General features: G+C 47.4%; 1 protein-coding gene across 5 annotated transcripts in view; it reads right to left on the bottom strand.

The window, feature by feature from the left end:
* Positions 1-15,088, bottom strand: part of NCAPD3 (non-SMC condensin II complex subunit D3) — a 60,592-nt gene extending 45,504 nt beyond the window's left edge. For 2 of the 5 annotated variants that reach the window (XR_015142456.1, XM_086341910.1), the window contains exons 1-13: positions 14,983-15,088; positions 13,888-14,042; positions 11,145-11,307; positions 9,661-9,845; positions 8,932-9,099; positions 8,764-8,825; positions 8,487-8,574; positions 6,195-6,328; positions 4,376-4,448; positions 3,529-3,654; positions 3,150-3,402; positions 2,725-2,781; positions 2,380-2,469 (exon numbers count right to left, since the gene is read on the bottom strand). Coding sequence is in view for 4 of the 5 variants with exons in the window: in XM_086341910.1 (XP_086198036.1) it covers positions 2,380-2,469; positions 2,725-2,781; positions 3,150-3,402; positions 3,529-3,654; positions 4,376-4,448; positions 6,195-6,328; positions 8,487-8,574; positions 8,764-8,825; positions 8,932-9,099; positions 9,661-9,845; positions 11,145-11,307; positions 13,888-14,042; positions 14,983-15,046 (1,618 nt within the window). In the remaining variant the exon portion in view is untranslated. Of the gene's footprint in view, positions 1-2,379; positions 2,470-2,724; positions 2,782-3,149; positions 3,403-3,528; positions 3,655-4,375; positions 4,449-6,194; positions 6,329-6,472; positions 6,588-8,486; positions 8,575-8,763; positions 8,826-8,931; positions 9,100-9,660; positions 9,846-11,144; positions 11,308-13,887; positions 14,043-14,982 lie in introns of those variants that run through there. The other 3 variants (XM_086341911.1, XM_086341912.1, XM_086341913.1) reach the window with 3 other exon arrangements.
* Between the last annotated feature and the right edge of the window lie 108 nt (positions 15,089-15,196).

Raw genomic sequence — 15,196 nt, forward strand, 5'->3', positions numbered from 1 at the left:
AGAATGGGAAAGACTAGATATCTCTTCAAGAAAATTAGATATATCAAGGGAACATTTCATGCAAAGATGGGCACAATAAAGGACAGAAACGGGATGGACTTAGGAGGAGCAGAAGATATTAAGATATTAAGAAGAGGTGGCAAGAATACACAGAAGAACTATACAAAAAAGACAAGATGGTTGGTTGACATTACTGACTCAACAGACCTGAGTTTAAGCAAGCTCTGAGAGATGGTGTGGACAGGGAAGCCTGGTGTGCTGCAGTCCATGGGGTCTCAACGAGTTGCACACGACTGAGCAACTGAATGATAATGCACAACAGTGAGTCTGTAACGTGCTCAGACTGGAGTTAACGCAAACATTCAACATTTTTCCACATTAAATTTCTTCAGTTATTTTAGGGATCTGTTAGTACATCCTGAGTTACTACTCTGAATTTGAGTAACATAGGCTAATATCTAGTCATTTAAATGTGGTATTTCAGACTGCAATGATAAGTACTGATTCTCATGGCACTTTACTGCACCTCAGCACCCATCTGGCAGCATTATGATTTTAGGTACATGCATACCTGCCTCTCCCCCTGCTCCTTAAGACATGGAACTATTTTTGTTAGGGTTCGTACCTGCAGTGCCTTGCACAGATTGGAAGGAATGATATCCATGTTTATCAAATAAACTGATAGATCTCATTATATCAGTTATTCTCTGCACATGTTCTCTCTTCTATCTTTTAAAGTCACTTCTCTAAATATGATCTCTGCAGACCTGACAAAAGCCCTCTGTGAAGGACAGACAAGGTTACAGGATCAGAAGTGACAAGCAGTCAGGGAGGTCTGCTGACTCCCACGTCTTGGATCATCCAGCTCTTTAGTAACACAACTGGCCTGGGTATTCAGACTGCCTCTCATTTCTAATGTAGTTTTTCTCTACTACAGGATGCCATGTCATCATACAGGTGAAGGAAGAGCCCATAAAAGTGACTTTCACAGACCATACAGCTAGACAGACACAGAACCTGAGAGTAGCTCCAGGTCTTTCTACCACCTAGCCAGGTGTGTTTCTGCTCTCCTGAATCACATTGACACTTTACCATCCCAGATTATTCTGATTCAGTAAGTCACTGAAAGAGAACAAACATCACTTGTGTTTAGAATCAAGTACAGGGTTCGTGGGAGAAAGGATCCCAGAATCTCCACACGGTATGTGTGACCCGTTAAAAGACAGTTCATATTACTGGTATCAGATCAGATCAGATGAGATCAATTGCTCAGTCGTGTCCGATTCTTTGCGACCCCATGAATCGCAGCACGCCAGGCCTCCCTGTCCATCACCAACTCCCGGAGTTCACTCTGACTCACGTCCATCGAGTCAGTGATGCCATCCAGCCATCTCATCCTCTGTCGTCCCCTTCTCCTCCTGCTCCCAATCCCTCCCAGCATCAGAGTCTTTCCAATGAGTCAACTCTTCACATGAGGTGGCCAAAGTACTGGAGTTTCAGCTTTAGCATTACTGGTATAGAGAAACTATAACCCAGATTCTGCACTTTCCCATGGAAGCCAGGACTCACAGTTCCCTACCATGTATTAGAAGTGGATTCTGGGGTGGCATGAGCACAGTCAAGATGCCACGTGAAAAAGTAATAAGGAATAAAAGATAAACAAGGGCCACAGTATTGTGCATTTTTTTCCCCTCTTCTGTGATGACTTTTCTCTAAACTAAATTTAATTCTACTGCACCTTCCCTTGGAGAAGGCAATGGCACCCCACTCCAGTACTCTTGCCTGGAAAATCCCATGGATGGAGGAGCCTGGTAGGCTGCAGTCTATGGAATCATGAAGAGTCGGACACGACTGAGCAACTTCACTTTCACTTTTCACTTTCACACATTGGAGAAGGAAATTGGCACCCCACTCCAGTGTTCTTGCCTGGAGAATCCCAGGGACGGGGGAGCCTGGTGGGCTGCCGTGTATGGGATCGTGCAGAGTCAGACACGACTGAAGAGACTTAGCAGCAGCATCAGCAGCACCTTCCCTAGTAACTGGTCCTTTCTGGTCAGCAAGCCCAAGTGTTCATAACAACTGACTTCAGTGAGCAAATAAAATACTTGGAACATTCTCTGAAGTGTGACAGAAATATGTGAAATACAGAAATACATGACAAGTGAAATGTATCTTATTCTTTACCTTGAAATGAAATACAGAATAGTGCAAGGACATCAATTAAGGAAATAAGATGGAAATTACTTTTAAGGGAAAACAAAAGATCTTCCAATAGCAAGGGTGAGTTTGAAAAAAAATTCCCACGTTTTGAGGCCCTACCTACAATTGTCTGAAATCTACTGGTTACTGCTCATCAATAAGGGATAAGATCTGACATACCCATAGATCTGGCTCCTTCACCACTGCTGTCTGTGTGGATCACCTCTGAACCTGCAGAAGGGTTAAGTATCTGCCTCTGATAGGAAAAAGCTTAAAAATAAATTTTAAAAAGGCTCTGTCAATACACTAAAAAATTGTTATACTTTTCATTAACATAATCATAGCATATTACACATTTAAGTTACTATGAATCATTACTGAAATAAATTTTAACTTCTTTGAAGAAAAAAGTGCAATACTAAATCAGGTAATATGCAGACAGAAAACATTACAGATATTCAGTAAGTCCTTTAATTAAACGCACAATTATTCAATATCTGACAGTATATTGACCCATTTTCTTACCTGATGAATTTGTTGATGGACTCTGTCGGTGGCTCTGTACTCCTGGAACTGCAGGAGCTATAAGTAAGCAGACAGGTCAGAGGAGAAAAGTCACAGTATGAAAACCATATGTAAATATTTACAGAAGAACCCATTTCGAGATAATCAGGCCTGAAGATGAGACAGACTCTAAATACTGACAATTCACTGTGTGCATTACACAGGCCCCATGGATCCACTACCCGAAGACACGAAGCAGTAACGACTGTAGCCAACAACCTCAACCCAAGGACAGGCCTGTGAAACCACTCACGTAAGAGCTACTCCGCAGCACCCCCAGCTGAAGGGGACTGGGGGCCGCAGTTATCGCAGCACTCCGATTATCTCTGCCACCCAGTCTGGACCAGCAGGAGTGAGGCCAGGCTCGGGGTGCTCAGCGCACTCACTGTTATGCAGGAGCTCCTGGATGCTGTCCGATGGGGCTGTGGCAGAGGACTCCAGGCAGAGTGCAAAACTGGAGAGCGCCTTGCTGCGCACCGTCGGGGCCTTGTCTTTACAGCGGGCAACCAGGATTTCCTGAACCAAGAACTTATGCTTTAGGAACTTCTCATGCTCCGGGGCCAGCGGGCCATCCACCTCTCGTTCAGGCAGCTCCAGGAGGGCCAAGGCCACATCAAGAGTGAAGACCCGGTGGGAGACCTGGTGAAGCAGAGCCGCACGCGTCCCCATCACAGAGGAAGCAGGCACAGTGCCGCTGTAGCTGCAGCCTGCAGGCACAGAGCTGCAGAGCCTCGAGCCAGGAGCTCACGCAGGCGTAGCGCCTACCTTGGCATTGCGTGTTAATCCATAAAGCCAGGCCATGAAAGAGGCATATTCTGCACAGGGAAGCTTGTTGAGCAGCTGGACCAGGGACTGAGCTGCATAAGTCCGGTACTCAGATTTGTCGACCACCTGAAACACAGACCCTGAGAAGCTGCCCCGCCAGGCCCCACGCACAACGACAGAGACACATGCATTGGTGCAAGCAGACAAGCACTGAGTGCACCCAGCTTGGCAACAGTGCCAAATGTCTACATGTTACAGAAATGACTACCCAGTTCTACGTCTCAGACCTACTGGGGACTAGCCTAGAAGAGATCTCCAAGCCCAATTTCAGAGTTTACAGATCTCTAGGATCCACAGAGTTCAAGTGAAGCATCATCTGTCCAAACTGTTAAAAGTTTTAAGAGATATTCACAGAATTTTGAATACTAACCAGACATTGGATGATATTAAGGCATTATTGTGAGTTTTTTAGGTGTGTTAATATTTTGTGGATATGTTTTTAAAGAGTTCTTATGCTGTAGAGACGCATGCAATATTTATGTCTGAAGAGATACGATAAAATCTGCTTCCTAAGAAAATCCAGTGTGCCTATGTGCTGGTAGAGTTTCTCCTTATACAAAATCACTTAACATTCTGTTCATTACTCTGTTCTGTATCTTTATATATTTGAAGTTTTCTAAAGAAGGAAAAAAAGTCGTTTTATCCTCCCCAAATACTCAAAGAGAACAGTGAACATACTAAATAAAAAATACAGTGCTTGGTAATGATATAGACTCATTTCTAAGAACACACACAGGCATTTACTTTCACATGTTTTTCATACTCTTGATAATACAGCAAACAGTACCTTGACACAGATGTGCTGCAGTAGAGTACGAAGGACTGGGTACATGCTTTCTTTAAGCTCATCCACCAGCAAACTTTAAAAAGAAAAGAAACAGTCACTGTTTATACCTATAATAAAAGTAAAACAACAACTTTCCCTGAACCTATTCTCAAAAATAGTGACATTTCTACATTTTAGAAACCGTAACTACTAAGAACAATCTGCCTGTGCTGGCAGCAAGGTCTGAGTGTGTGGAGTGTGAAAAGAGCGTCACAGTGGACACCGTTCCCCAAGCCCGGGTGGTCTCCAAACTGCTTCCAGCAGCCAGTCAGGGAGGGGCAGGGCCCAGACCTTCCAAGATCCTTGGACTGCTTACCATGGTTCTTATCAAGGCTGAAATAAGGCTTCCCTGGTGGCTCAGTGGTAAAGAATCCACCTCCCAATGCAGTAAATGCGGATTCAATCCCAGATCCAGGAAGAACCCACAGGCAGAGGCGCAAGTGAGCCCGTGAGCCACACCTCCTGAGCCCATGTGCCTCAGCCCTGCAGCCTGGGAGCCCTCGAGTCCACGCTCGGCAGCAAGACACCTGCACGCTGCGATCAGAGTAGCCCCCAGTCATCACAGCTAGAGAGAGGCCCGTGCAGCAGTTAAGACCCAGAACAGCCATAAATAAATGAATAACTTAAAAAAAAAATTGGCAACTTTCTCTGTGAAGAGCTTGATAATACTTTTTAAAAAAAGGCTCCAATATAGCCTTTTGAAGTAAATGACAGACTGAGACATGGTACCACCCTGTGGTAGGTCAGCAAAATGAGTATCTAACGGTACTTCTCCAAAGTCAACCCTCAAGGAAGCTATTCAAGTGCCCAGATTCAACCCATTTTCAAGTTTATTTACGCCATTATAGAAATAGTACTACAACTGCTGACATCATGAATACGTGGAAAATTTAAAACAAGTGCTTCTACTTAAAACCTCTTATTTGCTGTTTAAAAAAAAATCCTTAAGGAGAAAGGCTCGCTCAGGGGTCAGACAGTGCCTGTTCCTGGATGCCAGCACCCGCACCCGCAACCTGCACCCACACCCTGTGCCGGCACCCATGCCCGCACCCACACCCACACCCCGCGCCCTTACCCCACACCTGCACCCGCACCCCGCGCCCGCACCCACACCCCACGCCCTTACCCCACACCTACACCCGCACCCACACCCCGTGCCGGCACCCATGCCCGCACCCACACCCACACCCCGTGCCCTTACCCCACACCTGCACCCGCACCCCGCGCCCGCACCCACACCTGCACCTGCCCAGGCACCGCATCTGCTCACGAGCACGCTCTCCACTGTCCCCACCACCCCCGTGCTGCTGTCACACAGACAAAACCGAGGACAGAACAGCTTGTGATGCAGCAGCATCTTTCCAGTAAAGCCCAGACGTGGGACTCTGTAGGCAAAGCCTACTGACTCATGAGGGGAAGATTAGTCTATCAATTATTGATAAAGAAGTTAAAAAAAAAAGTGGCAAGGAACCTAACGAAAGAGACTCAGAGGAGAGTCAAAAAGGCAGAGACAGACTTGGAGCAGCAGACACTGAGACCGCAGTCGGGACTCAGAGCTGGCCTCAAAGGCGGGCCCACGGACCGTGCACTCCTCACCGCTCCCAACACCACCCCTACCACACAAGCCAGACGAGCTGCTATACGCTTTATTCTGAACCACAAACCACACACAGCCCAGACATGTGTCAGTTCCACAGGGGTCAGAGGTCCTGGCTAGCACAGGGCCCAGGCGACTGAGGGCGAGTGACAGAGAGAGAGACCCGAGCTGTGTGCACTTTACCTTACAAACTGGACAGCCAGCTTCCTACTGCTGACAACCGGAGGCGTGATGGCAAGGGGGGTGTGATGGGAACCTTTACCCACTTCTACCATCAGTATTATGCAGAGCATTTGATGCAAAACGTATCTGAGAACCTGGAAGAGGAAAGGAAATGCAACTTAAGGCATGACAGAGAATCCCAGGGCCTTGGAAACTGAGGCAGACCACAGTGAGCTATTTCAAGTGCCAGCAGGTAAAGGAGGTTGACACAGGTTTTGGTTGATGACCAGGTGTCATACCTGCACAAAATGAACAGTGTGGAGGTGCTGCCTACAGATTGATGAGCCGGATTCCACCCAGTTTCTCTGCTTGCCTTATACTCCAGCCCAGAAATCAGGGCTCAGAGAATCAGCCGCAACTGAGCAAGGGCAAAGAATGCAACGGATTACCCCTCAGAGGAAAGAGGAAGGTGATGATTCTCTACCTATATTACACCTGAAGCTTAGAGAACACCTTCCCATATATCATCTCACATAATCTACTCAAGAAGTTAACTCATGCATCCAGTGAATAAAATAATTTACTGGAAACCAAGGATGTGGCAGGTACTGCATTAAGCATGTCTCTGTATTACGAGATTTGACCATACTTACTCTGAAATCTCTCAACTCAATGAGGTCAGCAAGACATTTCCATTTTATACTTGATACTATTATTATCTCCACTTTATACTTAATAAAAGACTTTGAAAATGAGTAGTCCCGAGTCAAGTAATCAAAGGTCAGGCTACAACCCGTCACCCAACATCAGGCCAACACTTTTGCAATGAAAAACACCCTGTCCTTAGAGACGCTGCTGCCTGAAAGGGTAATTTCCCATCCTCTGCACTTTCTACAATGTTAAAAAGGGCACAGAAATTAAAAATCTTAATGTGAATGTTATCACATATTCCAAACACAGGGAAGAGATAACGACATCAAATATTAGAGAAATATGGGGTGTTTTCTAAACAGCAGGCATTACGCCGAGGCACTCTTCCCTGCAGTCCTCCTGAGAAATCCACAGGAAGGGAAGCCCCTCATCCTCCTTGTCCAGGTGAGGACACCAAGGACTCACGGAGGACACACAGGGCTTCTCCCGTGGCTCGGTGGTAAGGAATCCCTCTGCCAATGCAGGGGACACCAGTTCAAGCCCTGGTCCGGGAGGATCCCACGTGCCTCAGAGCAACTAAGCCCGTGCTCCACAACGAGAAGCCACTGCACCATAATCAGAGAGTACCCCCCACTTGCAGCAACTGAGAGAAAGCCTGCTCGCAGCCACAAAGACCCAGCACAGCCAAAAATAAGTAATAATTTCTTTTCTTTTCAAAGGGAGACACACAGCAGCGAGGGGTAGGACCCAAGTGCAGAGCCCAAGTGCCCAGGGCCTCCTCACCCCGCTGCCCCTGGAAACCAGGGCACTGCAGGCACCGAAGGCAAGGGCCTTGGTCTGCCATGTTTTCTGCAAACTCCTGCTGCACTAACGACATTCAGGTTGAGTAACACCTTAGGGCTTAAAAAGCCCTAACCCCAGTGTCTAGGGCTGTGTGGCTTTGAAGGTCACTGCAGGCAAATCTTGGAGAAGGCAATGGCACCCCACTCCAGTACTCTTGCCTGGAAAATCCATGGATGGAGGAGCCTGGTAGGCTGCAGTCCATGGGGTCGCCAAGACTAAGACACGACTGAGAGACTTCACTTTCACTTTTCTCTTTCACGCATTGGAGAAGGAAATGGCAATCCACTCCAGTATCCTTGCCTGGAGAATCCCAGGGACATCGGAGCCTGGTGGGCTGCCGTCTATGGGGTCGCAGAGTCGGACACGACTGAAGTGACTTAGCAGCAGCAGCGGGCAAATCTAGATATGAATGCTGACCAGGAGTGTCAGCAGAATTATCCACTAAGGCACAGACGCTAACAGGAACACAGGGGCACAGGCGCCTGCGAGGCAGCTGCAAGGCCCCGTGGCTGTCTACCCTCCCCCAGAGGCCTCTGGTGAGCACTCGAGTGACAGCACTGCTCAGCAGCTTTCCTTCTCCTCTACAGGCCCCACTGGAGCCTGCTTTACACCTGAGCTCAACAGGAGCGTCCTGCGGCACCAGGGGCCTGGATGTGAGCCTGGAGCGAGCAGTGGCCGCCACGTGCTGACGGGCGCTTCTCGTCACAGACACCAACGGCCCAGCAAGTTCACACCGAGTCACGCTGAGTCCTTCCAGCGTTTCTAGTCGCACGACCCTGTGCTTTCAGTTCCCTGTAACTCAGCTCCCGTCCCCTTTACCTTGTCTCCTTCTCTGTGAAGAGGGGAACAAAGCAAATACAATCCGTGATAGGCCAGTTCTGGTATACATTTCATTTCTCTGAGAATTCTAAGAAAAAGGCAAAAGACTAGTTAATGGATGTGATTTCACTAGGATAAACTCCTAACTCTATCAGCCATATTTAAATGAATAAATTCTACCTGTGTGCCAATTAGAATAAAATGACATTTACACCTCTGCTTGAGCAAAACATCATACCCTAATTAAATGTTAGCACTGGAAGATTTAATTGCTCACCGGGCTTGCGTAGCCTGGAATTCATAACGAACTGGTTCAGAACTAGTTAACGCAACAAAGACCTGGAAAACAGATACCAAAAAAAGGCCTGGTTTTTTTCACTCTTTAAATCTTGGCCATTGTCCTCACTCTTTGAACTTGCCCAAGGTCTCTGGCATTCTCACTTACCTCCACACAATTCTGTATACACTCTGGCTTTTCTTTTAAGGAGAATTTAGAGAGAAGCCTTATAAAGTTCTTCAAAACTTGAAAGATGACATTTCGAATTTGACGACGATCTTCAGAAGAAAAAAAAATATTCTCTTCATCCTCTTCTTCTTGAGTAATTTCATCCATCTAGATTATGGAGAAATACACAGCTGACTGTGCGGCACCGCCTCGTAGCTTGTCCCGAGGTTGCAATGTCCCTGAGAAGGCCAGTGGAACTCTAGGTGGCCACGCTGGGCCCCATGGCTGCAAGCTCAGTCTGGACCAGATGAAGGCTATCACAGCTTCTGGGTCCGGATTTGCACGTCAGGGAGACTGCCTGGGTTTCTTACCGGTTCTGGTGTCAATGAACCTCTACCCCAGTCACATGAGAATTTGGAATTAATGTTATTCTATGATGTTCTTGTGGACATGAGTCCTCTGGACACTTCAACCATGGTCTCTAATGAAAATAAGGTAACACCTGCTGGCCTGCGGCAAGGCACCCCTGGGAACAGACTGGAGGGAGGTGACAGGGAGGCTGGGGAGACGGCATGGGGAACAGAGGCTCAGCAGGCCACGAGGCCACTCCTAGGGGAGGGAAGGCGGACGGCACGCTAGGGCTTTGGCATAATCATGACCCCCGACACCCTAACTTGATATAAATTCTTACACGAATCAGACACGCCTTATGACCACACCCCTTCTTACCTCCACTTCCTCTCTCCTGTGGGGCCTTGCTCTCTTACTGCTCTCCTGTGAGCTGCCCTGAGTGTTCTTTGGTTGTTCTTTCTTTCTTTTCTGATTCGAGCTGGATTCCTGAGGCCAGCACTTCTTTAGAATCTGAATGCATTTGTCAAATATCACTGGATGGAAAACTTGATTGACTACGCTGCCTATTCGTAAAGAATGAAGAGTAAGCAAGGTAGGTTTAACTGCTTTGAAATATATCTGCTACAACAATGAAATATTAAAAAACAAACACAGGCTTTTCCTTAACTAACAGCAACCTTTAGCAAAAAAGTTTCATTCAACTTCCACCCGAGGCAATGAGCAGTCAGTTCAGTTCAGTCACTCAGTTGTGTCCGACTCTTTGCGACCCCATGGACTGCAGCACGCCAGTCCTCCCTGTCCATCACCAACTCCTGGAGCTTGCTCAAACTCATGTCCATCGGGTCGGTGATGCCATCCAACCATCTCATCCTCTGTCATCCCCTTCTCCTCCCACCTTCAATCTTTCCCAGCATCAGGGTCTTTTCCAATGAGTCAGTTCTTCACATCAGGTGGCCAAAGTACTGGAGTTTCAGCTTCAGCATCAGTCCTTCCAATGAATATTCAGGACTGACTTCCTTTAGGATGGACTGGTTGGATATCCTTACAGTCCAAGGGACTCTCAAGAGTCTTCTCCAGCACCACAGCATCAATTCTTCAGTGGTCAGCTTTCGTTATAGTCCAACTCTCACATCCATACATGACCAGTGGAAAAACCACAGCTATGACTAGACGGATCTTTGTCAGCAGAGTAATGTCTCTGCTGTTTAATATGCTGTCTAAGTTGGTCATAGCTTTTCTTCCAATTCTTAAATCATATGGAGTAGGTCCCTAACATTTACTACAAAGGCACTGACATAAGCAACGACAAGCAGCAGGTGGACTGATCTTGATTTTCTCTTCCTAGTGAACTTGCAGTCCCACAGCTGTGGCTGACTCCTCAGCCACACCGTCTCCCGCCCTGAGCCCAGGGTGGGTCCCACCTGAAGGAGGTGGGGCAGCAGCACAGACACACTCCCCGCTGTGCTCCCTCACTGTGAGCAGCTGTGCTCAGCCCTGCAGGTGAGAGCAGTCCACCGACCATCCACGCCACACAGCGGAAGCAACAGCATCCCTCCAACCGGCACTGTTTTCAGGCTGGACAGGAGTCAGAGGGCAGGGATGTCACGATGGCACGTGGCACGCCCCCTCCAGCCTTACCCCTCTGGGACTGTGTGCTGGGTTATAAACTTAGCATAGTAACATCCGAAACCACATTTACAGGAAAACAGGACAGCTTTCTGAACACCTGTGACAGACCATGTGCTTCATGGATTCACTGTCACCTAATCTCCCAGTGAGGACAAAGCATTGATATAACAGTTCAAAACCAAGCAGACAAATTACAAACAGAAGGCCTGCCCCATCACACCAAACGTGCATACCTGGCACTTCCAACAGCAGAAAATACAGCCCGGCAGCGTGAAGGCCGAATTCCTGCTGCTGAGCACTGACATTTTTCTTAAGGACCTTATACACGAAGTGGTGAAACAAGGCCATCAGCGCATTGTGGGAAATTCTGTTCTCCATGAAGAAGGTCCAAATGCTCTAGGGGAGGGCAAACAGTAAGCACCAGTTGCTAGAGCACTGTGAGAGTCTCCTCTTGCTGTATCTGATTCTTCTGAATGCTTAGTGCTCTATAAAAAAACGAATAGACCATTCTGCCTCCTAATTATAAACGTCTGTCATTTTCAAAGGGACTAAAACAGAAAATTTTAAAGCATATTATTCAAAATTTACAAAGTTGAGGAGTTTCCTGGTGGTCCAGTGGTTAGGACTTCATGCTTTCACGGGGGAGAGTCTGGGTTCTGTTACTGGTTGGGAACTAAGATCCCACAAGCTGAGTGGCTCAGCCAATAAAAGAAAAAATAAAATATAAGTCACAAAGATAAGAAACTATACAAGAACCTTAATTAAACTTGCAAAATAACTTTGGGTAAATTTGAAGCATATGTATTTCTGAAATTACTACACCTGAAAGCTACACTAAGATTCTGGGGACACCTGTATCAGTGATTACTCGGACAAGTCACCCCTCCATCTATGTTAAATGTACCTCAATCCATTTATTACTCTAATTACTAACTAAAAAAATCAGAGAAACTTTTTTTAAGTCAAAATGTTCTGTGGGCAATGGGAACAGAAGAGGAAAACCTGAAAGTGTCTCGCTCAACAGACTGCAGAAACAGCCTCGGTAGGAGAGGAAGTAAATCCTAGAGCACACACCATAATTTCATTAATCTGATCACTGTTCTATGCTTTCTTCTCTTATAGACATGATAAGAAAATAGGTTATTTGTATAAAGCAAACAGTAGGAACGAAACATGGTTTACTATGGGCCACCTTAAAAAAACATAAGCCCACAAAAGTTCAAGAAATTAGACCTCTACAACCTCTCTCCTTCACCACGAAACTTGTGGAAGAAAGCAGTTACATTTTCATTTCTAAGGCCACCTCAGCTCCCCTCCCACTGCCTGGAACTGTGGCCCTGGGGGACCCAATCACCTTAGCAGCATTTCATACCTGACAAAGACCCAGTACACAAAACTCTATTAACTCTTTTTGAAAAAAGAGTCCCCAGTTTCTAGCCCTCCACCCCAATTTCCACAACCATAACCCAGACCACACCACAACACACATTTTTTAAAAAATCAATGACCAAAACACAATTGACTGTTGAACAACATGGGGCGAGTAGAAAGTCCTCACATAATTCACAGCCGGCCCTCCGTAGACACAGTTCCTTCACATCTATGGTTCTGCATCCAGGGACTGAAACACCCGGGACCATGCAGTCCTGCAGGTACTGCTGAAAACTCTGTGTATAAGTGGGCCTGTGCAGCCAAAACCCATGTGATTCAGGGGTCAGTCATAATGTCCCCAGCTCCCTGGGGACAGCATTCCCCCCTTAAGTCCGTGTTTGGTTAAGAACACCCATCTGAAACAGCGCTCTTCACATTCCTGGGTCTACTGCTCACTAGAACCCTTTCCTCCGAGAGGCAGATGTGAGGACAAGCGGTTTAGTCTAGGGATGACGCTTAGACCCGAACCTTGTGGACAGCAAACACCTCACTCTGGAAGCCTACCACGTACCCCATTCACAGCTGTCCTGTGGCCCCCACCCTGCCCCATCCCCTTAGACTTGCTGTGCGTCCCCATTGTGAGGATCCCTCTCAAGGCTGCCCTAGAATCCTCATTACTGGTCAGCATTCCAGCCGTTTGTGGAGATGTGCCTCCAGCCAGCTACCTTCTTTCTGGGACCTTCCCAACCTCAACCTCAGCAAGCTGCCTTTTCCAGGCAAGCCAAGATGCCTTCTCCATGCCAAGATGGCATTTAACGTGTCCTACAGCAGTTTCTAACACATAGAGCTGGTGGCCCGTGCTTCTTCACGCCCGTGGATGTGGTTACTGCACAGGCTCTGGCCAGAGCAATGACCGTGCACGCTCCCAGAGCTTCATTCTCCCTCTCCTGCATGCCCCTGTAGGGAGAGGCTCCGTACCCTCACCATGTTACCCTCCTGGGTACTGCACGTGGTACTCAGCATTATGCTTAACGAGTATTTAACAGATTGATTTAATTTTTGAACAGCTATCTGAAACTAATAACAGAAATATTTTTTGTTAATTTAAATCTTTCAGAGATATTAATACCTAAGTATTCTTTGTTCTGCTTTCTAGTTCTTTAGTTTTTTGAAAAGAAGTTTATGACCTAAAGAGTAACAGTCACACTATGTAGAACTCCATTGAAAGCAACTCTTTTTTTCCTTTCTTAGTTCAACTAATCACTTCTCAGATTAACATCCAATTCCTTAAAGCAAATGCGTCCTGAGTTGTCACTGCATTGTCCTCGGCCACCTTTTCTTATTTTGCTTACTGGTTTTCATCCTTACCTTGGCCTTTACTCTTATCCTTTAATTTGCTCTTGTTAACAATGCTCATGACACGAAAGGAATCACAGACTAATAAGTTGGGAGGATGGTTATGAGGCCATCCCAGTAAGTGAACCACAATCTTTACACCGCTCTCCCTTCTGCGCTGCACACCAGAGACCAAGCTCTAGATGATACCAGGTTTTTACCTGACACTTCTAACAACGAAAGGGCTAGCTTGGTTTTTTTCTCTTTTACCTCAGCAGCTTCACGTTTTTCAGTAGCAAAAGGTAACATTGCGCTGTAAAGCTCTGTGAATGCACTCAGTCCAGTCTGCACAATCTCTGCTTCTATGCTGGCATCCAGAGGCTCGGTCTCCGTGAATTCCAGTTCCCATACTCCATCCACCCATTCTAGTAGGAAAGTGCAACCACAGTCAACTAATGTTCTGTAGCAATTAGCTTTAGACTCTAAATACATTCAAGAAGAGAACAGTTTTCTGGGCACAAGTCATACTACACAGGTGAGGCAGAATGAAGAGAGAAGCAGAAAGGGTTAGAAAAATCTGTTACTCATTAAACTGACAGCTGGCTATTAGGTTGGCCATCCTCTAAAAACATGAAGTAGGAAAACACTTTACAGATGTTAACAGTTTGGGGGAAGACCCAGCCTCTGCATATTTCAAGCTAGAGAAGAGATAATAAAAAGCTGTCTCAGCTGTCCCTTTGTGAAAGTCTTATAACCAAGCTGAAGTCGCTCTGTCGCGTCCGACTCTCTGTGACCCCACGGACTGTAGCCCGCCAGGCTCCTCTGTCTGTGGGATTCTCCAGACAAGAATACTGGAGTGGGTTGCCGTTCCTTCTCCAAAGGATCTTGGCTACTCAGGGATCGAACCCGTGTCTTCTACATGGCAGGCAGATTCTTTACCGTCTAAATCACTAGCTAATAAACCCAAATAAAGTGTACAGTAGAAAGGGACAGGTGAGGCAAACAAAATGAAATGACTCAAAAACATATGAGTCAAAAAAAAAAAAAAAAAAGACTGCCGGCTACAGAGATGACTCGGGATGGCACGCAGCCTCGAGACAGCGGCCAGCAGCGACTGCGGCGGGTGGGGACACCCACTGCCGTTCAGTGACGACGGGCACCCGGAGGCTGCAGCCGCACCCCTGGGACCCAAGTTCAGAAGGTCAGTTCGGGCCAACAAACAGCCGCGCGGCCGAAGCCACGGCACCTGCGAGGCTTCCGCGCAGACCCGGGGACAAGGCCGAAAAACAGGAGTACAGAGCGGAAGGAGGACGCGGCCCTTGCCCAGCACCCCTCGGAGCACCCGGACCCCGGGCGCTTCCTCACCTTGGCTGAGGTCCAGTGGGCACCAGGTCTGCAGGGCGCACGCCAGGTTCCCGCAAGCCTCCATGACGGCCGCTCGCCTCACTTTCAAAGTTGCTCCGGCGCGCGCGCCCAGAAGGCCCCGATGACGTCAAGGGTCAGCACCGACCAACCACCGCGCCCCGCCGGCAGGACCGCAGCCAATCAGCAGGGCCTTCCGCCGGATGAGCAAAGGGAG

The sequence above is a fragment of the Bos grunniens genome, chromosome 15 (assembly GCF_055505025.1).
Source record: "Bos grunniens cultivar Pamir isolate PY7600 chromosome 15, Bosgru_T2T1.0, whole genome shotgun sequence".
NCBI classification, from domain to species: Eukaryota; Metazoa; Chordata; class Mammalia; order Artiodactyla; family Bovidae; genus Bos; species Bos grunniens.